General features: G+C 40.8%; 1 protein-coding gene across 1 annotated transcript in view; it reads left to right on the forward strand.

The window, feature by feature from the left end:
• Positions 1-24,700, forward strand: part of LOC104145275 (sodium-dependent neutral amino acid transporter B(0)AT3) — a 28,478-nt gene that overhangs the window by 1,286 nt on the left and 2,492 nt on the right. Inside the window, 9 exon segments of the mRNA XM_009676739.2 lie at positions 5,959-6,099; positions 7,997-8,134; positions 10,956-11,137; positions 11,496-11,606; positions 17,509-17,621; positions 18,597-18,725; positions 19,339-19,495; positions 21,198-21,402; positions 23,508-23,667. Of these exon segments, the coding sequence (XP_009675034.2) occupies positions 5,959-6,099; positions 7,997-8,134; positions 10,956-11,137; positions 11,496-11,606; positions 17,509-17,621; positions 18,597-18,725; positions 19,339-19,495; positions 21,198-21,402; positions 23,508-23,667 (1,336 nt within the window).

Below are 24,700 nucleotides of genomic sequence, written 5' to 3' on the forward strand. Positions count from 1 at the left end.
GCTGTTTAAGCCGTTCACTTAGCACCATAAAATAGTCTGGCAAAAAATTACTTTAGGAGCAATTTAGCAAATGTAAATGGATCAGAAAAGAGTAATTGATAGGTCAGATACATGGAGGCGGTAACCGATAGTAGCTTTTGAGGTCTGCCACGATAAACTCTCTAAAGCAGAATGATATAGCAAACTCTTTTGGCCAGTATGATTCATTATTTTTCAATTCACTGGAGAAGTATAAAATTCAGACCTGGAAAAACTTACAAATGTCAGGAAACTTAGTCAAATCCAAGACTGTTCTACCAAGTGATCTGTATTACTTGGTGAACCACAACTATTTGAATCAGCCAAGGAACCAAGAATAGATTCTGTCTTTAATAGGTGTACTTCTCTTCCCTGAGAAGTACAGCTATATTCTCCTCCTGCTGGGGTTTGATCTGTCCCCTCTGTCCCTCCCTCCAGGGGTCCCCTGCATCCTTGCTCAACAAACCTCTACCACCGCAGCAAAAGTGTGTGTCTGAGGGCAAAGTGACTACAGCTGACCTTCCTTATGGATAGCACAGTGCTTGCTCTGTTTGCTTGCATATTGTACATAATGTGTAAGATGTTCACAGCTCACCAGGCAGGCTTACCTCAGCAGGTGGGAATCTTCTGCCTAGACGGAATATGCTGATCCAGCCTGGAGCTTCTGAATCACTGGTACATCCCACAGCAACTGCTAGGGACAAAGCAGATAGGTTTTAGAATTGTTTTAAAGTTATTAAACATAGGGAAATGCTATGAGGGCAAAGGTTGAATAATTGTTTTGCACCTTGGTTAGTAATTTTACCAGAGAAAAAATGTATAAAAAATGTATATTGTACAGTCAGTTTATACTGACTGTATAAAACAGTCAGTAGATTCAGTAATGCTTTATAACTACTTGCAGTGCTGCAAACAGTTGCACAAGAGAGTGTTGAATTAAGGTCAATGAACTGATCTATGGTGAATGTTTGGTCGCCACATTTTAAGAGAGGGTTAAGATGATGGACAGCATGATGGACTCTATAGTACAATGCTAACAAAATTATTTGGGTTTTGTGAATATTTATCCTGGAAAGTAGGTGTTAGAAGAATTTGAGTGAGTCATGAATACTACCAAGAAGACAAAGCTATTTGGTTACCAGGTATATAATGCGGTTGTATTTTTCCTCTGCAAATTTCAGGCAGTGATGCGATGTGGGGTTGCATTTCCGAAAGCAAACAACTCAGACGCACAATCCCAACAGGGGTGCACGTGTACTGGAGGATAAATCCTGCCTGTGTGCACCTGAGGACATGAACAAGGGATAGACCACAAGTGCTGTGGTTAACCAGGAGCCCTGCCTGGGAAGCGATGTGACTTGGTGCCTGAGCCATAGCCAGGAGTGCAAAACCTAGTGTGCAAAAGGCACAGACATATTCTAAGGCTGAATAGCTTCTGAAGTGCGGACCACAGTTTTACAGCAGTTTCAGAGTTAGGCAATGCATCTTTCCCTTTTCTAAATCTTTCAAACAAGAGACAAAACTAAGTGCTTGTGTATTTGTTTCATGTCAGCTGCTTCTCATCAGACCTCTGAACCTTATTCATCGCACATTAGTGTTACTCAGTAACTTGGGTCTAAAATAATATCAGTTTTGCTGACAGTTATCACCTGCTGTCGTTACTGATTATTTGGATTTATTGCCTGAGTTAAGTTAGTTATTTACTTTGCATGACTAATGCATATGAAGGTTGTTTGCCACAGTAAGTGGAGGAAAACAGCAATGTTCCCTGGCAACTCAAACTGTAAAATAAGTTTCTAAAGGGCTTAGTATATATTTTGGCACTTAAAACTGAGATTCAAATAACTTACATACATATATACATATGTAGTCATCTGAGTATACTTCAAAAAAACTAATTATTCTAGCTGGAACTTACTGCAATGTTGTACCTCTCATTATAGCCAGTATAGATATGCTTGCCTAACATATGGGTCATAAAAATTATGCATGTTTGAAGTTAATAGGAGCTCTCTCTGTTTAGCAGGATTCTAATGCTTATATGTCTTTGTTTTCCTAGAATAAAATTGTATTTTCTATTAAAGGTATTTTTCATTCATTCTGTAGGTTCAGGTGCTACATGCATAATTAACTTCAAAGACAACGGTTTACAAATGTTTGTAACGTAGGCCTACCTAACCTTGTGCTAGAATTTGAACTACGACTTAGCAGTTGCCTAGCTAATTGTCTTCTCAGAAGGAAAATAAAATCTGAGAGCAATAACATGTATACCTAGAAAATATTGTAAAAAAAAAGGTACATTGGGAAGAGCAGAACAGCTCATTCTTTGACAGAACGATGAATTATGTTGCAACAAGGAAAACTATGAAAGGATCAAAACCAAATGCACTAGCTCTTCAGCAAGGTATTGACCAGGATGCTAAACATGGGCTACTGCGTTCAATAAATGGAACAAATCGTAATACAATCCTTACAATAGTAAGGAATTGTGAAATCACCGGAAGTTAAAGGGGTCTCTTGGGCTGCATCTTCATTAGCAAGTAGTCTGAGTCAAGAACAACGGATCTGTAGAGTGAAATAGTCTGTGCTTAGGACCTGACATCCATGCTGTACACAGTTTAGGATTTTTTTAAATTCCAAACTAGCTCTAGTCTGGCCCCTGGTCTGACTCAATGCCCATGTAGTGCTTTATGTGCACTTTCAGTTTAATGTCACCTGAAGGGAGTTTGGTGCTTTGAGGTCCCCTTGCATGCTATGATAAGAACCAAAGTGCAGTAATTGGTGACAACTGACACTCGCTTGAAAATAGCGGCCTTGATCTGAGCACAAATGCTAAAATAGACTGCTTCTACTTCTTACATTTCTAAAATTCACGTCGTCGCGTTCATCTCTCCTCCCATGTAGCAAATGGAGGTGTAGCTCATGCTTAAGAAAGCAACCCTGCCAGGCTTTCTGACTGTCAATGATGAACAACGCTCAGCAAGGGGAAGAAACACTTGCTAGGGAGTACAAGAGAGGTCTCCCTTACAAAAGGCTTCCAGTTCCTTTTGATCTGGCTTCAGGGGAAATGATTGGCTCTTATTTCTTCTCCCAGTCTGCCCCTAGATCTTTCGAGACTCTTGTCTATAATTTCCCTTCCTAGTCCTTCACTGTAGTTTAGGAATCTGGCCATCCTTCCACTCATTTTTTGCACTGTTTGAACTTCTTATTCTTAAATCTTCCTCTGGTAGCTGCTGGAGTGAGTGTGAATTCTCACACTTGTAGGTACAGCCATCTCCTGATAGCACCTATGTCGCCTCTAAGTGCCTCGTCTCTTCCCTCTGCTCGGTGAATGTCCTTTGAAAGTTGAAAAACTTTATTTAAATTCTATCTTCTGGAACATCCTTTCTATCCGTTAAACAGAGCCCTTGATTTTACTGTGCTGGTGAGTTCCTACTCACCATTCGGTAACTGATGTCTTTCCAGTATCCTTTCTCTTTCTGTGGGAAGGGGTTTTGTTCTGTAGAAGAGTAAGCTTCAAGTATCTGAGCAGACGGTCTGTGCTTTTCCTATTTCATTTGTCTGACAACGCCATAAAACAAACAAACAAATGAATGGGTAACTAAAAGCATCTTTCCACAGGACTAGCCACTTATTTGATCTAGGTTCTAGAAAGATTAGCTCCATTAACTCTTTCTTCTTAGCCCAGTCTTCTGCCATCCTTTCAAATTTGTAGGTCACTTATTTTTCACACCGTTCTCATGAAAACCAGTATTTTTTTCAAGGGTGACATGATATGGTGTTGTGTTGCAAATATGACCTGAGATACATACAAACCAGCATAAAGCAAACAGGCTTTTATCGACAGCATATACAAACAGGCTCCGCTGTCAACAGCTCAGCTAGCAAACAGAAAAGGAGAGAGACTGATAACGAAGAACAGTGTGCAGTAACTACTACATAGTTATTTCCAGCGAGATACGATGTTTTCCTGCCCAGGGCAAACTAACTGGACACTAGCTAATCTGGAAGCTATTTATACACATTAAAGCCATAAGCCAGTATATGTCCCTTACGGAACGGTTTACAGGGATTAATCCATTAAACAGATTGCAGTCAAACAGCTACCAATTCAGAGCTGGTTTGTGTCCAGGCAAGCAGAATAAGTTTGCATCTGACTGCAGAATACTGTGCTGTACTCTGCACAACGGTGCTTCAGTCACATGCATGAATATTTTGCACTTCCCAGGAGGTAGCCCTAGCTGTTGGACTGTCAGGAGCACAGGGCAGGCTCTCGTAGTTGTGCCATGGCAGAGGATATCAGTTGTTCGTAGCTCACCAGGTCTGAAGGATGGGGTGCAGGATGGAGCATGCTGAGTGGCCACGGAGCTTCCGTGCAAGGGACAGGCATGCTCCTGCACCTTCCCCTCAATATTTACACAGGGCCTTCGGTAGCCAGCTCCAGACTGGATTTTGTCAGGTGATAAAACGCTTACAAAACTATTGTGGTCCTAATTCCCTCTGTAAATCTATTTCTTTAGAGAGCTTTTATAGCTGTCATTTAAGAATTTCCTCCAAGTAAGGGGACTACCGAGTAGAGGGTCCAAGGATCAAAACTTTGGATTTAATATATTGGAAATTAAGCATGAGACTCCCTTTTCAAACCTGCATCTTAAGAAACCAGATCATAAGGAGAGACATTTACTTCAGCCTTTAGCAAATGAAGACCAACAGTCTTTCACTGAAAAGAGCTTTACTGTTTACTTTTCCTATATACTTCTTTATAAAGGGCTAAACTATTAAAAGAGGAAAAAAACCCACACACTTGGTCTGGGTGTCCTATATAATTATTTCAAAGCTTAGCAACAGATCTCTGCCCAAAGTGAGAGAAGTTATACGCCTAGCTCTAAATAGCCAGCGGCTGCAAAACACACGAGCAATTCCAGGAAAGGAGGCCAGGATTGCTGGCTAATTCCCCCACCTCCTTCTCCAGGCCCAAGCGTGAAGGGGGAGCTGAATTGCTCTCTGCTCTCTCAGAAAATAGGGTTGCTGTAATGCTGAAACTGCTCTTCCTCCTAGCCTGGAGGGAGGGCAGACGGGAAAAAGTTTCCAGAGCTTGAAGAAGAGCAGAGCCGGGCAGGGTCAGACATGAGACTGGGAGGGAAAGGTGAAATGAGGTGCAAAGTTAATCGACTAAGTCACAGAGGCCACAGGAGGGATCACAGAATTGGTAGGAGATGGCTGTTTTAACACTAGTTATTAGGAGGTATATATGTACTACATCCAGGCACCCAACAGCACAGGCTGTCTCTGGCCCAGTGGGGCAGCCATGAGAGGCAGAGGGAAGATGTGAAACGTAAAGGATACAAATCTAGGAGAAACCAGGTTTCATTGCTTCCACAACCCACATAACAACTTCAGTCTTACTTTCAGTTTTTCAGGTTCTGTGCTCTGAGCAAAATAATCAGGTAATAAAGTGGTCTGGTCTCTTGAGGGTCTCCAACGTGAAAACCTGCCTTCCTGGGTGAGAAATGCCAACTCTGCCACTTTAGTCTGACCCATACGCGATAGGAAAGACATTAATAAAACAAACAAAGAAACAAACAAACAAACAAACAAATCAGAAACTGAACAGCATGACAGCTGCACTTTTAAAATCGTAATTTTTTTGTAATTGTAATTGTTAACGACTACTACTCTTTTTAAATGTTTAGCGTTTCCAGAAAGGGAAGATGGAGTGAACTGTAAGACTATTCAGAGCTTTTGTAACAACACCCTGTGTCCTTCCCCATGCATCTAACAAAACTTCCCATAACAGATGGTATCAGAATAGCCCTGGACCTCCCCCTCTCAACACATCTTACAAGGACTTTGTTACAGTCATAAAGTAGAGGAGATAACAGTAATTTAAGTGAGATGCAGATAATCATGTGGCTCAACTGCACTTAATTTTGTTTTCAGGAGCATTCCTGATTCCATACTTCATTGCTCTTATCTTCGAAGGAATCCCACTGTTACATCTTGAACTTGCCCTAGGACAGCGCCTGAGGAAAGGCAGCATTGGAGCCTGGAATACCATCTCGCCTTACCTTGGAGGAGTTGGTGGGTCTCCCAGGGTCCTGGCTGAAAGAAGTACAGCTGAGCTCCCGCTTAGCACTCACTTCCTACAGAGCCCTAACTGATCATTTGAATTATCACTCCTGTAATGCAGTAAAAACTCACTGGATTGTTCAACGAATCAGCAAATTAAATGAATTCAGCTCACTCCTACCATGCTGAGGAGCCCATTGTGCCCTAGTGGTGTCTGAAGTGGCCAGTTCGGTGCTTACGCTGTCTGCACAGCAAACGGCATGGGCATATGGGGCTGACCTACCACAAGCTGTGTGGAGCCCACGTTGCCCCGTCCCTACTATATCTTGGAGCTTGCGCAACACCTTCAGAGCCCATCCAGAAGCCAGTCTTGACCCTCCAGGAGCAGCTGGGACTGGAAGGGGGACAGGAGGATAGGCAATCAGGAGCAGGAGCTCAGCACTCGGGCTTCCTAAGCTCCAAGAGCTACAGCACTGGGGCAAACTTCTCTCCAGGAGCGAGGGGTACACTGGGGCTAGTGAAGGGAGATTATTAACACAGTAGTGTGCATCACACTGGTTTGCAGTGCTATACTGACACTTACTGAAAGCACACACCCCTTCAGGCAAAGACTCGTATCCTGTTGGCACTGATAGGCTGCAGAAAGTCAACAGGAGCAACTGGCTTCTGGAAGGCTGAATGACCAGCTCTGCCCCATTTGAGGCAGGCCTATGGGTGGAGAGGTGGTGGGTGAGGAGCTCTCTAAGGGCAAGAGGGCAGCCAGGAAAAAATACCTCGCAGCAGGGTGGTGCCTCCAGCTAAACCCATCATCTAGGATTAGGTGCATCGATTCTCCTCTTGCAAAACTGCAAGCAAGCACAATTGGTGGTGCTGCTGTTCTTCCTTCCTTATTCCAGGAGCAAAGCAGTTCTCAGTTCAGGGTGCATGTGCATAACTTGGGGACAGAAGAGTGCCTTCACGCAGCTATAGCATGCTGTAAAACTTCAGTTGCTTTCAGTCTCTGTTGTTGAAGTTGTGCCATGTTGTAGAAAATACATGTTGTAGAATTATTTACTGTAGCAAAGACTGCAACCCTAGCATTCTACATAAACTAGAATCTAATTCTTGGGCCTTCCCTGGGCCAAATACACCTACACTACAGTAATGGGCTCCTGGTAATCGGGTGCCCTGCAGTGTAGTCCCTGTCTTCTTTTCAGTAAAGTGCAGTCTCCATCAGGAGGATTTCAAGGCCAGACTGGATAAAGCCCTGAGTGATCTGGCTTGACCCCACAGCTGCTTTGAGCAGAAGGTCCCTTCCAATCTGAATTTTCCCATGATTTCCTCAAACTGGAGCTGCCTTTACAAGCGGGCTGGCACCAGAGACTCAGGAGTGAGTTTTCCTCCCTGTTCTCTGCCCAGAGAGAACTCTATGGCCAGTTATACCCTGAATGCCTGATCCCAACTGGACAATGCTCTTGAAGAAGGCGGCCTGAGTAGCCTGAGAAGAGGTCGTTCCTGAGGTGCTCAGCTGGTAATTTTAAGACAAGCGTGAAAAGCCCAGACATCTGGAGCTTAAAAGCTCTCCTGCTTTTGGTGCTCCCAAACTCCTGCCATCAGCACGCTCAGCTGACTGCACAGCCTCAGCCACACTGTCATAGCGCTTGCTGGCATGGAGTTCCCCAAAAGGGTAAAAGCCTGAGCACAAGGCATGGTAAAGGCAAAGCCAGAGAGCACCAGCCTTCCTGGAGCAAGGCTGGCAACCTGGAGAGACTGCGCACCAGTATGTAGACACAGATGCATGTCCTTCCTGTGAAAATCTCCACAAAAAAATAACTTGAAAAATTAGGAAATGTGAACTTCTTAGAGCAGGTGCTGCCACTGACAATTTTTTCCAATGCTTTTCTAACCTGAGATCTTGTGCCTTCTGCAGGAGTCAGTTCATGGATGGTGTCCGTTCTGGTGAGCTTGTACTACAACACCGTTTTAACCTGGGTGATGTGGTATTTCATAAACTCCTTCCAAGAGCCTCTTCCTTGGAGCGTTTGTCCTCTGAATGAGAACAGAACAGGTAACCACTGACCATTTCAAACGTCTGTTAGCAAAAGGCAGATCACGAATGTTACTACTTTAGGGTTTGGGAGCTAGTGGTGGGAAAAGGAAGCGCTGTTCATTTTTTTATTCTTGCAGTATGGTGCAAGTTCCGCAGTACCAGTTCGAAAGAGCATCTTTAGCTTTCTCATTATGAGAAAAACAGTCCTTTATCAAGACACGTGAGACTGTTATCACAAACTACGTATTAAGACATGTGAGATTGCGAACGTAAATTAAGAACCAAGGTTATGACTACATCTTTCAGTAAATGCTTTAAATGAGACTTTTGAGTTTTCATTAGGTGGTGATATGACTCATAACCAGCTCTTATAAAAACCTTTCACCTAATTTAACATGATGTCCCGGGAAAGATCAAATAAGTTGTTAGAGCAGGAAGCACAACAGTATTGGAAAATTCAGCTTCTGCCTGTAGATTGCTTAAATGTTGAGCCTTTATTTTTACTTACCCTGCATATCAGCTTTAAGAGGGGAAGTGACACTTGATTTGGCTCCATGTTGCGCATGAGGCCTGGTTTATTTTTCTGTCAAAGGCTGTGAGAGTGATCAGCATCTACTCAAATTCAGCAACACTGCAGGATCAGCAAAAGCCAGAAAGCCTACTACCTCTTTGCTTGACTTCAAAATGAGAAACCAAATAACAGTGTGTTAAAACAAAACAAAACAGAAACAAAAAAGGAGCAGCTAAATAAGTAAAAACTTTTGAGGTGGCAGAGAAACTATTTAAAGGCAGTATCTTTGAGGCTGAGAGCAAATGCACACTACCCATTACAAAAACTTGAGTAAAACCACAGAAAGACTAGAATTTTGCTGGTCAGAAGATGTCCAGGCATGTGGCCGACTCTTTTAATTCATGGTTGAGAAAAGGACACCAATGAGTCTCCTTTCAGGGTTTTCGCAGGTCCTACTACTGCAGATTAAAGGTAAAAGGAGTGCTTTCATATACTGAAAGTAGGTCACCAAGCCTCAGGTCTGCAATGCTGACCTCCCTGTTCCCAGCTGTGATATTTGTTAATAAAATGTCAATGGTATTTGCTAATAAAATTTCAGTGGCGACCACAATTTCAAAGGTAAATGACAAATTCTTTCTGTCTGCAGTATTCTGGGAGAGATCTGTAGATCTCAGCCACTACATACTCCCAGTAATGTCACTGGTAGCAAAAGTACACCGACCTTCATCTGCCTACAGAGCCCAAGCCCACGCAGGAGAAGGGAAGGCTTAAGATATTGCAGCCAGGAAGGAAGTCAGGCTGGGAGCCAAAAAAGGAGTAAAAGGCCCTAGAGAAGAAAAAATCAAATTTAGAAAGGTGGGGAGGTTCCTGATGGCAACACTGGCAGCACCAGTATTAACTTCGTCTGTGCTAGAGCATTGGAGTCCCAGGTCAAGTATTACAGAACAGCCCGTGATCACCCTACTCAGCTCTCCAAAGCGAATTGGTCTTGTCCAGGCTGCTTGCTGCCTGGAAAGAGCTCCTGCAGTCCCTGGCACTGATCTTCACTGTAGCTCCCTAGGGCGATGCCCCTGTACCATGCCTAACTCTCATCCACACGACCAAGATCACCTTTTTTTACATATGAATAACAATTTTACTATGACTGTGGCCAAGATTTCTTTTGCTCCTTTAAAAGCTCTGTGCACCTCAAGGCTAGATGGGCATTTCCTTCCAGCTGGGCACCACACCATGGCCCTCTCCTGGAGCTGGGCTCTGCAGTCAGCCTTTTCTCCCAGACCGCAGAAGAAACAACTGCATCTGCCTTTTCTTCCAGAGGCTGGAGGGCTGTGGGGAGAAAGGCTGGAAGACAGATAGACTTTGTTTCCTTCCTTTACTTGAAAATACTTGAACTGACATATCCTATATATCAAGTAACTACGTAAAATAAAACAAAAAATAATAGGAGAAAAGTACACAAATGGATGAGAAACTGATTTTTTCCTGACCAAAGCACAACAAAGTATTCAGAGGGCAGATATCTAGCTTCTTACACATTTTTAGGTTTTTAAAACGTAATTTACTACAGAGAAAAGTGAAACAAATTTGATTCACCATCAAGATGACAGAACTGGCCGTCCAGGACCACTGCAGTGTGCTTCCCTGTTGTAGCCATGGTGAAAGGGATTTAGGGGATCAACGAGCTCTGCTTAATGAGTGTGATTTTAAGATTGCCACATTGTTCACTTGTTTGCTTCCTTTTAAATTTTTATTGTGGATGGTGGTTGTTTCAGAAGTGAGTGCAAGATCATAAATGAAAGGTTAAAAATGCTGGCATTCCATACAAAATGAAAATTTGCAAAATACATACGGAAGTTGTTTCTTGTAGCTTCAAGATTATCTTTTTAAAGGCAGAAGCTGCAGTATCCAGACAACTCAGGTTTCCAGTCAAAGACAGCAACTCAGTGGGTTTGCTGAAGATCCTTCTTCACCCTCTTCTTGGGCGCTTAGGCTGCACGCAGAGCACGGGTTGTGGCATATACCAGGATCCCAGCTGATACTTGTATTTATAAAGTTATCGCTTGTAGGAACCTAGTGATGTTCTGATGTAGGTCCCACATGATTCTCCCAATCTGTTTTCTATGACAAAGTTTGTCTTGCTGTACATTACAGAAAATGCAGAAAGAGAAATTCAGCTCATTTCCTTCTTCAACTTGGCAGTAGGAAACAGCACCCTCCCTCACACACACTCATCCTTAGTATAAAGTCTTGCTTCCTAACTATACAGTGAGTGGAAAAATTATTGTCACATTTCAAAATTTATTCTTATACTTACCACATTTTTTCCAGGGCTCAATGAAGAATGTTATGAAAGTACTGCAGTAAATTATTTTTGGTACAGGAAAACTTTGAATATAACACCTGATGTTACTGAGAACGGCACACTGCAGTGGTGGCTTGTTTTGTGCTTAGCAGCTTGCTGGGGAATTGTGTATCTCTGCACCATCCGAGGAATTGAAACCACAGGAAAGGTACGGAAACTACAGAAAGAAACAGGAAACTCAAAATGTTATCCTACCCTTTTGATTTTGCTCTCAAGCTACTGCATTTCACTGCCATGAAGCAGTAGCAGCACTACAAATGCCCCAGATTCCCTTCCCTTCCCCCTTTCTCTCCCATTGCAACTGTTTCTGCCACAGTTTCCCCTCTCAAGAGTTTTAAAGTTATTCTTATTACCAATGCTTTCTGCAAAAGTACATTTTACTTCCTTTAAACATCTGCTAGTGTTTCACCTAACGTTGTTAGGATTATATGCTGCAATAGCTTAGACGGGATCTATTGATGTTATTGTCAGTAACTGTCTGCCTTACATTCTCACTTTTTGGTTAGGCGATTTATGTAACAGCAATATTTCCCTACCTGGTCCTAACCATATTCCTTATTCATGGACTCACCCTACCAGGAGCAACTGAAGGTCTAGCTTATCTCTTCACCCCTAATGTAAGTACTACTGCTGTATTTGGACATATTGTTTTTCCTTTTTCTCCCTCTCCGATCTCATATTGTATACTCATTTTCTAGCAATTCCCTATCTAGTTCCCTATCCAAAAGCTCAGCTAAGCTCTTTTTCCCTAGATGAAGCATTTTAATATTTTAATATACTTTAGCAAGTGAAAAAGAATAGCAGAATATTTAACAATTTATTAATAAACATATCACAAAATATTGGAAAATTGAGTACAAGCATGTTATGGATGCCTCAGTCCTGAATGTGTAAGTAAAACTAATGCAAGTTTTGCACTGGAAGTACAGAGTCATCTCTTTTACACATGATAGAGATGGCATTTCCCCGCCAAAGCTACAGCAAAGAAAGATTAATGTTTAAGAACGTTAAAAATCATTTAAGAATTTACAAGGAAATCAACTGAGGAATTAAACTGCAAAGTAAATTTTTAAGAGTCATTCTCTCCTCCTCCAGTTTCTCCATAGCTGACTTTTTTTCCCTGTAGCTTTCCCTGAAAGATTGAAGAGTTCACTGAAGAATAATGATCACTCGTCTCTTCTCATCTTCTCAAAGAGTCAGCAGTCCCTGATCCCTCCCTGTATGCTGGCCATTTCAGTAGGACCTCTTTACACCGTCCTTAGTGATCTGCCCAAATGCCCAGCCAGATTGTCCTGCAAGTAGTTGCGATCAACTCTAGGCACCCTCGTGGCTCAGCCTTAGTGCTAAAAAGCTCTGTAAAGCTTTTGTAAAGGCTCTGTAAAAAGCCTCTGTAAAGGGTTTGGAGAAGGAAAAGCAGCTCCCACTGGCAGATAGGCTCAGAGCATCCTCCGCGCTTGGGACCTTCAGTGGGGCAGAGCTGCAGGTCTGGCCTCCCAAGGACCCCACATCCTCTTCTGCAGTGACTGCGCACCTCCTCTGCTGTCTCAGTGCTCGAGAATAGCCACTGCCTTACAGAACTTGGCCATCCTCTACTTTCCTGGGAGGTGAAGGCTCAGACCATGAGGCTTTCAGGGGAGAAATTCACTGCTCCGTTAGTTGTGACAGAGAGGCATGAGGCCATCAAGCTTGCTTGTCTACACCTCCCTTCGATCACTAGTATCTAAAATATTCCTAGAGGCACTAGGGGATTGGTGTCACCAAGCTTTCCCACCTATTATGGTCCATAGATAATATTGATTTCATTGAAAGGAACATCACTCCCCAGTTCTGCATGTGTTTACTGACTGCTGAGGCTAGTTCATGGATATACCAGAAGCTCTGTATACAAGCCCACATATTGCACAATTATGGACAGTTTGAGTAGGACCAGTGCAGTGCCTTTTCTCCACTCATGACAGGAACACAGGGTGGGTGGGAGGTGCAATGCTCCATATCCCCAACTGGCTTTGGTCACACGTTCCCACAGTAAACCACACAACACCTCTAATTAATTGCTGAATTCTCATGAAGCAGCAGTGGAGCAGGCATTTGCCACCTTGCCTGTAAGACAATCACTCAACATCAGCATTCTGAATACCACCCAGGTCATTACAGACCCTGGACCTGAAGCAGGGAGCTGTTGGGTTCCCATGCCACAGAAGTAATCAAGGTGGCAATCCATGATGACACAGCATTAGGGCAAAGGATGTCTTATCTGTAACCCAGCCTGTACAGCCACAGCAATGCTTCCTGCCTCAGTAGCGCTGGGTACTGCCCTTTCCCTTCCCTCAGGGAACCCATGCAATGGCCCTTCCTCAACCATGGGACTTCCTCATTCCCCCTTCACCTCCGCTCCCCCCAACCTAACAAGGAAAACAAGCTGTCGGACGCATTCTTACAGTTTATTGGTATCTAGCGAAGAACCTCTTTAGACTTCTTTCCAATGTCCCTCTTCCAGGGTATCAGTCCTCCTCCTCCTCAGCTCTCCTGCTGGTTAGAACCTCTTTTCTCCCCTACCTCTTTCTGGGGTGCACATTATATTGCCTATTTGATCTAGGGGACCTTTTACAAAGGACTGTCAGTGTCTGATGGGAGGGAATGAAACATCAAGCGCCCCAGAAATGCATGGAAAAGCAAGAGACTGCATACAGTATTAACAGTCTACAGGTATTATTATTATTATATATCTACAAACTCGCTAGAGATTGCAAAACACAGATAAACTTAGCCCACAACAGGAACACAGGATTAAGGAAAATGCAAGCCCAAAGACGCACTGCATATCAGCCTGATAAATTCTCTTCTTGTCATCCCTTAGATAAGGCAACTTTCTCCCTCCCTCATTTCAAAATTGTCAGAACTCATAAAGGATATCTTGGTCTTTACAGAATCAGGACATTCACTTGCATTTTAGTAGGGCCCAGACAGGACAATAAATTCTTCCTCACAGCAAAGTAGAGTTGACAAGTTGACACCACCAGTCTATGCTTATACACATCATAGATACAGGCTCTCAAATAAAGGCCTATTTTCTTTGATACAATGTTCTTAATTAAGAAAGCACACCTAGCCCACACAACTAGAACAGGGCTTGGCCTGTTGGTCTCAGTCTGGTTGTCAGGCTCAGACATACGGGCTTACGTGTTCTGGGCTTATGATCATTATACGGTGAATTTAATGCAAGAAAGATTTATGTATATTCAATTTATGTATGACACAAAGCTTGGAGGTATTACAGTAATGAGGGGGAATGGATCATCATAAAAGAAGAATGAGATGGTTTTGTAAACTGGCACCAGAAGTCATAAGCAAAATCTGACTGCAATCAACCTGCAGTTAATGATTAGCCTGTTTAAGGAAGCAGTTCCTGGGGACATCCTTGAAGAGTCATCAGAAAAATCTTGGTGATGAACCTCTGTTCTTATCTACAAATATGGAAAGAGCAGAACCGATGCAAGGCCTTGGTAAGTGTTATCTACTATGGATGTTATTGCATTGATGAAAGTTATAATGTAAAGACAGAGATTTGTTACACTAACATACCTACTGTTAAGGAGGATTTGAAATCTTTGGAGGGTCAAAAAGAACAGTAAGAACAGAACTATTGTATTTCCCTTCTCTTTTCTTTCCCTTGCCCACAACAAGGGCAAGTACCAGTATTGCCTTTCTGTTAGCTTGTTTAATGAGGAACCATTCCCACCAGTGCCATCAGCAAATACCACTGTTTTTCTTGTTACCTTTCTCCACAGGGGATGCCTCAAAATGGTGGAGTTTTTTTTTTTGTTTTGTTTTGTTTTTTCTCCTTCAAAGATCTAGTCATTTCTTCCTGGCCTATTCTGGACCACATTAGTTGATAAAATCCTATCACCTATTTCGTATTATTTACTGTTTTGTTCTTCTTTTCCTGTCCTTTTGCAGGAAGCTTGTGATGCTTTAGCAAAATAAAATATGAATTAGCTCACCTACTGCCTATTTCAACATCCTGTCAATCTTATTGACTTCCTCCACTCACTGGAGGTGATTTTTTCTAACTTTGCAGCGCAGCAGAAATTGTAGTCTGTCCGTAATATTTTATTTTTTCTAATCACTATCGTATGAGTTCATTCCCTTTCCAAGTTTGTACTTCTAGCTCTGATTAGCAAATCTCACAAATAAAAACTGCATGTGTACAAGTATTAAATACGGCAGTTGGTGGTTTTACTTTCATGGAAAAATATGTAGTAGGATTTTGGCCATCTAACGCGTTTTTACTTTTCAAGTTCTAGAAGAACTAATGAATGTTTTTTTTCACTGACTTTCAGGCACAGAGAATTCTGAAGATTTACTCACCTTCTCCCAGTCCTTGGCTCCATGGAAAATGAAGCTGACAGGAAAACAAAAGAGTTTTGATCTCATGTTCGCAGACATTCAAAGGAAAAGCAGAAGTTGTACAAGAATGAAGCAAACACAGTAGCTGGAACAGAGACTTTGGGAAAGATTCTTGGAAAACAGGAAAATCAGAGGCAGCGTCAAGCATTAGCAACAGTCTGAACAGTGTTCAGCTTCTACAGACATCTGTATCAGCTCAGGAGCATAAGCAAAGACAAGTGCCTACTTCTCCAGCCTCTTTTGCATCTATAGGTTCTTCAGGGATTGAAAATATTTGAGAGTTCTTGGGCAATGAACAATTCCAGGAACTTGGATGGGCAACTGATGCGTGAGCCTGTGTAGCTATTTAATGAGCAGTGAGAATAGCCAAGAAAAAGAGAAGGACAACACAGGCATCAGATCCTCTATCATGGAGGCTATTTGTAATTTTTCTCTATATTTTGCACTTTAAATTTTACACCTGACATTAAAAAAAGTAAATACGGACGCTTAAAAGTCCTGAAAGGTACTTGGTCTGTCCATATCGTTATTGTATTTGGGAGAACCAAAGCATTAGCTTAATGAACTGCTGTCTTTATGTGCAGCATTACCTGTTGGCCACTGGCTTTCAAGAAAAGTAAATACATCAAAAAGTTCCTAATCAGAAAGTCAGATTTGTAGCAGTTACATAATCACCGACAATTGACTTGGCAGCATTTAATCAACTCCCAAGGCCATATGTGCTAGTTTCTGTACTGCTGTAACATTCTACTTCTGCATCTGCATGAGGTCCTACCAGTGAGCACTGTGGTACTGGAAGGGTTTGATTAAGATCTTCCCCTCCAACAGGGTGTTTGCCATGCTGAAGCATTTCAGCCAGTAGTAGTCACACATACCTGCAATTATGGCATTCACCGAATGTATCCAAAGAGAGGCGAATGCATTACTCCCACCCTTCAAGTTCAGGCCAGCTTTAGAGAAACCTAAAATACTATTAAGTATCTTTTGAGGTACTTACCTCTCATCCCTGTAAATGCTAATGGATCGATAGTACAGACTTGTAGATTGGACCCAGAAAACAGGCAACAACTCAGCCTGAATGACTAGGATGTAGATTTGAGTGATTTAAACTCAGATTGACATAAAACATGTGAAAATATACTCGACAGCCCAAATATTCTTTAAAGGCCAGCTGAATTTTAAAACATTCATGCTTAGCTAATGCTGTTTTTCTATTCCCCCTATTTGCTAATGGATTGGAAAGTGATTCAGCTTGGAGGATATGAATATAACATGCTACTTCTTAGCCAACTGCAGGAAAGAAACACTTACGGAGCACATCTATATTTTGTGCAGTACTAATAATTTTGTCTTTTTCATTTAGACCAATTTTAACAGTAAGATTTCTTTTTAGTCCAGCATTTAAAAATTGTACATTACTTTCTGTAACTCAGCAGCCATGGAATTTTTCAGTTAGTTTCCTCTATAATGTCTCCCTTTCTTAAGTTTAGATCTAAATTTCATTCTATCAATCAACTATTTTTTCCTTATTTTTCCACGCTGACCTTTTACTTTTCATTGTCGTTCCACAGTTCTCTGAAATTAAGGTGCTCTTTTTAACGGAAGTTCCCTTCCTCTCTGCTTGGGCCTCTAGCTCTTTTAAATATGTGCATTCTACCAATGTGAAAAAGCACTTTGCACCTTAAAGCTAGGAAGGTTAAATATTTGTCTGTACAGTTTTAGGAAGACATTATTATTAAACTTCAAGTTACCCAGTATGTGTGCTAATGAAAAGAAATAAATTGAGGGAAAATGCAATGTACTGTCCCTATTGTGTGCCTACTACCTATCATTTAGAAATCCATTTTTATCATCAGAAGCGATGTACAATTGTTTCATTGAGTTTTAAAAATGAAACAGATTCTAAAATAACTACATTTAAATAGACATAATTTTGTCTTCAGAAACACGTGCTTCACTCACATATTTTGTACTAATTTCCACTTTCAGTGTATTTCAATGGATGCGCAGCTCACATTTTCAGATGTGAAATGGAACATGAGCTTTGAGAACAAGGAGAGAGGAAGAATTTGATGTCAAAATCAACATATTAATTTATTTCAATTATTTCAGCTGAACATTTTGAAAAATCCCCGTGTATGGCTTGATGCAGCTACCCAGATTTTCTTCTCTCTCTCTTTGGCTTTTGGAGGGCTTATTGCCTTCTCAAGCTACAATCCGCCAAAGTAAGTAGAACTATAACCATTATAAGTTAATTAAATTCCTATTGCTTTTTTTGCAATTTTCTAAAATTCTCAAAATTCAATCCTTGGAATATTTCTAAAGGATCTTAAGAGCTGCTATCTTTCTGAAAGCCGAACAGATTTGCTAAGAGGAAAAAAAAAAAAAAAAACTAAAAGGGTCAATTTTTAAAAAGATTTTTTTTCCCAGAAATATAATTAAGATTATTTCTTACAGAAAGCAAGTAACATTTCAGCTTTATTTCAGTTTTTACAAAATTGTTGCAAATAACCTGCACCACACCACGGTATGATATTAAATCACATTATGGAGTACACTAGCTCTATATATATCCCATGTGAACAGCTACATCAATACAAATAAAGAACTCCAGAGACTTTGGAAACAAAACCCACCACACCCTAATGACCATGACCAAAGTAAAGGTCCCCCCCCCCCCCCCAATGTTTTTAACCATTGGCATGATGCAACTATCTTACACATATAATTATTGCACTGGCCACGTACTTGCAGATTATACATCAGCCAAATTCCTATCACTGTTTAAATATGCTTCCTTACTAGCAGAGCAGAAATTTCAGGCAAAAGGTCAGACTAAAGTTAGAGGGGAAAATTTGCACAGACAAATTCATTCTCACATTTCCAAAATCAGTGACTTCCCCAATATATGCACAAAGGACGATTACATCAGAATATTAAGAGCACATACCATTAGTACATATATGCTCCACCAACCAGCAGAGAATGACAGTTATACAAATTTTAAAGATCTTTTATTTTACCAATTATAAGATCACGAAATCTGCTTCTCACTCTCAGCAGGTATGTTCAGTGTAGACTCACAACTGGTGTTGCACGCTAATGGCAAAAGAGAAACTATCTTCTGTGTTAAAGGGCGGGTAAATAATGCCCTCCCCCCTTTTTTTAAGTCACTTTGCTTGTTCACATTCTATTTGTAGAAATGACTGTGAAAAGGATGCTGTGACGGTAGCAATTGTGAACTGCATGACTTCCCTCTACGCTTCCATCCCAATCTTTTCTGTTTTGGGGTTTAAAGCAACCACTGGCTATTGGGACTGCTTGGACAGGTGAGATGCTGTAGTGTGGTTTCAATGCCTAGCTAGATAATGTGTTACTTGAAAAGCAGTTATTTAGAGAATTTATTTTCACTGAAGAGGAAAAGCATCTACATAGAGAGGAAATCTAATATAAAAATATAAATATCAAATTTGGCACTAAGGCAACAAAGATCGGAAGTAGTGTTAGTAAGAACTAAAATAAATTATATAACAATCCATAACAATTACTGTATACAATAACACACAAATCAAGGATCAGGTCTCAGTCAGACTAGCATAACAAGTAACCAAAAACCTTTTCCTATCCCATAGGATTCACTAAGTTTCTTACTAAATACAAATGGTGGAAATGGCCTAGATAGACGACAAGAATAGGAGCATGTTTTAGTAACTGTACCTGCATAAAGTAATCAGCATTTTTATTTGAAGAAGACATATTAAGTAGTCTCTGGATATTTTCTCCTAGGTAATTTTATATCCTCATCTAATCTTATATTTTCTAATATACACAACAACATAGAAAGTAAACACAAGTCTACTAACATTTGAATACATGGCACAGCATCTCCAGCTACATAATCTGCAACTAGTTAAACAAATGATATATTGGCTTCTCCGGCAGGAATATTATAAGTATCATCAATAAATTTGATCTTCCGGAACAAAGCATCATGCGACAGAACTACACAACCTGGATTAGGCTCCTGAATTCATCGCATCCAGAAAAAATTGCTGAACTTAAACTGAAAAGCTGTGACCTTCAAGAATTTCTTGATCAGGTACCACAATTTCTTCCTACAAAATAACCCGTAAACTGGGTTAAAAATGAAGAAGAAGGACCAATATCTTCCTTTTTCATACAAGTTTTACTGTACTTGTAATGAATATACACTGCCTAACCATGAAATAAAACAATTCTTTCTAAATTTCAAGAATCAATACTGCTACAAAAGAGTTTGAACTCAAAGTTATCTGGTGCAGTATGCAAATTATAAATTTTAAATCACAAAACTAGTTTTCAAAGCTACTCCTACTTGGAGCCTTCCATGGACACTGGATTCAGTTCTACTTTGGTTTAGAGGAATAAGCACAACAGAGGAAAAACATTTAGCTGAAAGATTATAGAAAAGTGATGCTTAAAAGGAGTTTTCTAAATTCATACTTGGCAGTTAAGTTATCAGAGAGCTGTTACAATGCACGTGCACTGGTTGCCTCTGATCACATACATGACCTCCAGGGAAGTGTCTTATCACTGTCTTTTCTTCTGTCTTTCTTTTCCCACCTTCATATTTCCTCCTGCCTTCTTCCCTTTATTTCTCTTCCTCTCTGTACAGGATCTCACCATATTTTTTTCCCCAAAATATAAAAATATATCATGATCATCTCCCTTTCCTTCTCCTCAACCTTCAGGAAACTTTTCCCTATCACCAACGCAAGTGTTTCTTCTCCATTTTCTCTTTTAACCTCATTCCGCTTGCTCCAATGATCCTGCCTAGTCCGGTAACACTCGTTTGCTTTTCATCTAGTTGGGGTCCCTTGTCACAGGCTGCTACCACCCAACGAGAAAAGAACATGGGTAGGGTTGGGGGGAAGAGGAAGAAAGAAGGGAGCTTGAGAGAAACAAGTTCCTAGGACAATAGGGTGGGCACATTTAGAGATATACAGTGTGGCAATATGCAATAGCCTATAGCGCAAAGTGAAACAGATTACTTACTGGACTGGGAAGTCTGATGAAGACATTCCAGCCTTGACCTCACTCAGTTACTATTTCACCACCTTCCTCTAGTTACACCCTTTTTTGATTTACACTTTAATTGATATATTTCACTTCCAAGTTACCGCAACTTTAGCATTCTTTAATTGCTTAGATTTAAATATCTTTGTTGTCCCTGGGAGGCTGAATTCAAAGAAATTCAGCTGAAATTGAAGTGTTTTTTTTTTTTTTGGTGACTAACAGTTCAGCAGCTTTTGCTGCTATGGTGCCTATCATAACCTTACTCACATCTTCCTCTTTCCAACAGCTATTATTACATCATAGGTATTTTAAAATACGTTTAAGATGGCATTAGCAAGACACTTGCCCTTTCAGTGACAACTCACTGATCTGCTTCTCTACTCTAGACCCATCTCCTTCTGTGTAAGCTAAAATTCTGGCTTATGATTGTATAGACATCTCTGATAGATCAATTAAAGTTAAAATGGAGATCTTCATTTTCATCCCAACAAACACTCCCCCCCATTACCCATGTCCTCAACTGTTGGCTTCCCTGTGGTCCCACAGACTAGCCAGCATATTTGGCTCCAGGGAAGGGTGCAACCAGCACCAGCAACCAGCTTGAACTGAAAACGACGTAAGCCAGAATTTTGGACTTGAAGTTGAGAACAGGAACATAGTAGTAGTGTGTTATAATGCTATATGTCCGAAAAACTATTATTTAAGCCACTATAATGTGCCTTTTCATCTGTTTGTGAATTTTGCAGAGTGCATCAGGAACTGGCTTGGCTTTCATTGTTTTCACTCAAGCAGTTATTCTAATGCCAGGCTCACAGGCCTGGGCCATCCTGTTCTTTATAATGCTGTTCAGTTTGGGCCTTTCTTCTATGTTTGGAAACATCGAGGGAGTCTTCACTCCTCTTTTGGAGCTTCGAATAATATCTAAATCAACACCCAAAGAGCTTATATCTGGTAAGATATTTTCTTTGCTTTGTTCAAAGATGGTGGCTTATGTGTAAATGCACAGACTTAATAACTGCTTAATAAACATCACAGAGCAATTAGGAATCTGTAATATTAACTTAGCTATTTCAGAGTATCACTAAGGGCAGTGAATTGTATTTGCAGAAGATAAACGTTCAGATGAGGCAGCAGAGTTATGGCAGAAGTTGCCAGATGATGGTTTTATATTGTCCTTGCAATTATTTTTCTTAGCTTACAGGAGCTGTGTCAGTCTGGGAGAGCTTGTTTAAATTTTAGTTCTGGAGTGAAGATCACTCTGAACTGCTGCAAACATCAGGAAGAGCCTTGTTTTTGACTTAAGCCTTTTGCACCTAAACAAATCATTTTAAGGCAACAAGTTACCTCAACTGGTCTACCATAACCACCCGGGTGTGAGCTTGCCATATACCACATTGTCATAATTGCAACACAGGCCATTCACTCCTATTTCACTCAGGGTTAGGCACGTACAGATTACTTCATGTTTATTGCAAACACATATGGGGAGAAAATTATTGTGTAGAAACTGAGCAATAGGTATTTGCTACCGTGTTCACGCATCAAAGCTACAGTCTCAACTGGAAAGAATTACTGAATCCAGCCTGCTTCTCAGGAACAAGACTCTGTGAGGAACATGTTCATTTTGCCTTTCTTTGTTGGAATGTAAAAGTGTATGTTAGCAATTAGATATGGAAGAGAAGAACAGAAGAAATCCTACGACGAAATTCATCCAGAAAAATTTTTGGTGGTTTGAAGCAATGGATTAACACTTCTGCAACATCTGCTTTTAAATACCTATGGGGTACATTGCTGTCATGCCTCTTTTGCAGTCCTCCTGCGGCATCTAAATTATGTCCTTTTCATTCTGCAACATTTTACACAGAAACTAATATATTTACAACTTGATGAGGTAAGCATACCATTCTGAAACTCATCTTTGAAGAATTGCAAGCTTTTTCTGAAACAAGTATCGAAACTTAGGCCAACAATTAGTGCATTTCTACTCACAAAAAAAGCCCATACTGAAGTAGTACAGAACTAGTGAATTATTTAAATATATCTCACAGACACAGGGAGTTCTGCACAAAATTTTCAGGTATGAATTTTAAACACAAATGGGATAACACCACCACCTTTGCGTCAAATCCATTTTTAGTCAGTACTTGAAAATGGCTTTCATGTTCCTCGGCAGAGGACCTGTATTGCTATGACGCCTGGCTAGCTTGACCTAGCTAGCTCGAGGTGTGACATGACTTTAGCTCAGCACTAAACTTTCTGAGCTGGCTTTGTGTGGGGGCAAACTAAGTGCTTTGTACCAAATTCCCCAGTATTTCTGTTCCAAAGGGCTTATTAGCAAAATGCAAACATGTCTGGAGTCAGTTTTATGCAGCACTGAACCAAAGCCGTTCCAGAGTCAAAAGCTCTTGCTAATGCAGCACAAGAACATACAAATTGGATTTGCAGCCTACGTCTGAATTCAGCCATACTTTCCCACTTTTGCACTCTTCATCTGAATTACCCTAGACTCATATCTTGGCTAAGACAGAACGGATCATCCAGAAGCACAGTGAAACCTAAACCATACAATTACACATAGGGACATAACAGGATTCACATTCTTAGCTCTGGGCCATCTGAGGAAAAAGGGAGCAGAAATCCAGACAGCCCTTATACTTCTCTGGTCCTGGCTGTTCATGCTTAGGGCCAGTGACTCAGTGGAAATCAGAGCACTTTACGTTTGCTACATGGTCAGTGGGCAACACACAAAAAAATTAGCCTGTGACAGGACAGCACCATGCACACACTATTTGCTGGAACTGTTAAATACGAAGGATGCTTTGAGCCACACAGGTGCATGCCTCTTAAAACAGAATGGTGTCTCTTGGCTAACATGTGGGGGAAAACTGTGTTTGGGAAGTGATACTAGTTCCCCAGAGAAACAGCCTGTTCTAACTCCATACACGGGGAGAGAGAATAAAAATCATTGGAACAAGAGCAAAAATAATTTAGAACAAAAATATCCTTACCAAGTTTAGTTTGGTACTCCAGTAACGAAGATATCTTTTTTTCTTCAGGTATAATATGCCTAATTTCCTTCCTTATCGCTCTCTGTTTTACACTGGGTTCAGGGAGTTACTGGATTGAGATTTTTGACAGCTATGCAGCCTCCTTCCCTCTCCTAGTCATTGCTTTCTTTGAAGTGATTGGGGTTGCATACGTCTATAAAGTTAAAAGGTAAGTTGGAAACAGATGGCTTTTTTTCTTGTAAGAGGTAAATACCTTTTCCTCTCAACCCATGCATGTTACATACAGGTATATAATATCAACTTATTTCTGCAGCACTTAGGGTTCTGTGAATGTGAGTACCATTCTTTGTTTCAAATCTCTTGTACTTGTAAGACAGGAAGGATACTTTCCGCTTAGCACTTAATGGAAAGGGAGCCTAAGTGTAAAGCTTAACACCCACCCCCACCCCCAAACAACAACAAAAACCCAACAGGCCTTGTAGTTCCTTGTCCAAGAGGAGTTACATTGTCTTTCAAACATCCTCCTGTTACTGCCCTTTTCGTGTGCTACGTTATTGTATTTTTTTGTTTACTATTATTTGTTTCCCTTCATATTTTAAAGTAAGCAGCATGGAGTGGCTTCACCGTAACATTACAATGCTCAAGCTGCATACCAAAAATTCCCTCAGGCACAGAGACTAATTTGATTCACACTTTAGTTTAAAAGCTTTCCTACATCCTTTTCAATTGTAAATTCCAGAAACCTTATCTCATTTTGATTTAGATGAAACCTGTCCCTTCTACTCAGGATTCTTCCAGTCCAGCAGTTTCCCTAGTTCTCAGTAAATATGAGTCTTTTCTCCTCCATAATTTTCTCAGTAACATATTGAGACTTTACCTTTCCAATTCTTACTCTGGCACTAGGATCTTCGATGTCCTGATGCTTTGCAGATCCGCTTGTATACTGTATAGAGAACGAACACAAGTTTGGTCAGTGCTGTTGCATGTTAAGGAGTTTCAGGATCTCTCCAACATAAGTCTTAGCAGAGGCTGTGATTTTAAGAATAATAAACTGAAAACAAAACACAAACAAACACACACACTTCTTCAATTACAGCTAAAGTTCCTGTGTTATTCTCCAGATAACACACTGTTAAAATCCATGGAGCATTTCAGATGGTGATAACTCCCAGGCTAAATCATCATAAATGATTTCATGTATCTCTCTTGCTGCACACACTGCCATCCTCAATCTTACATGA

This window comes from Struthio camelus, chromosome 2, assembly GCF_040807025.1.
Source record: "Struthio camelus isolate bStrCam1 chromosome 2, bStrCam1.hap1, whole genome shotgun sequence".
Taxonomy (NCBI): domain Eukaryota; kingdom Metazoa; phylum Chordata; class Aves; order Struthioniformes; family Struthionidae; genus Struthio; species Struthio camelus.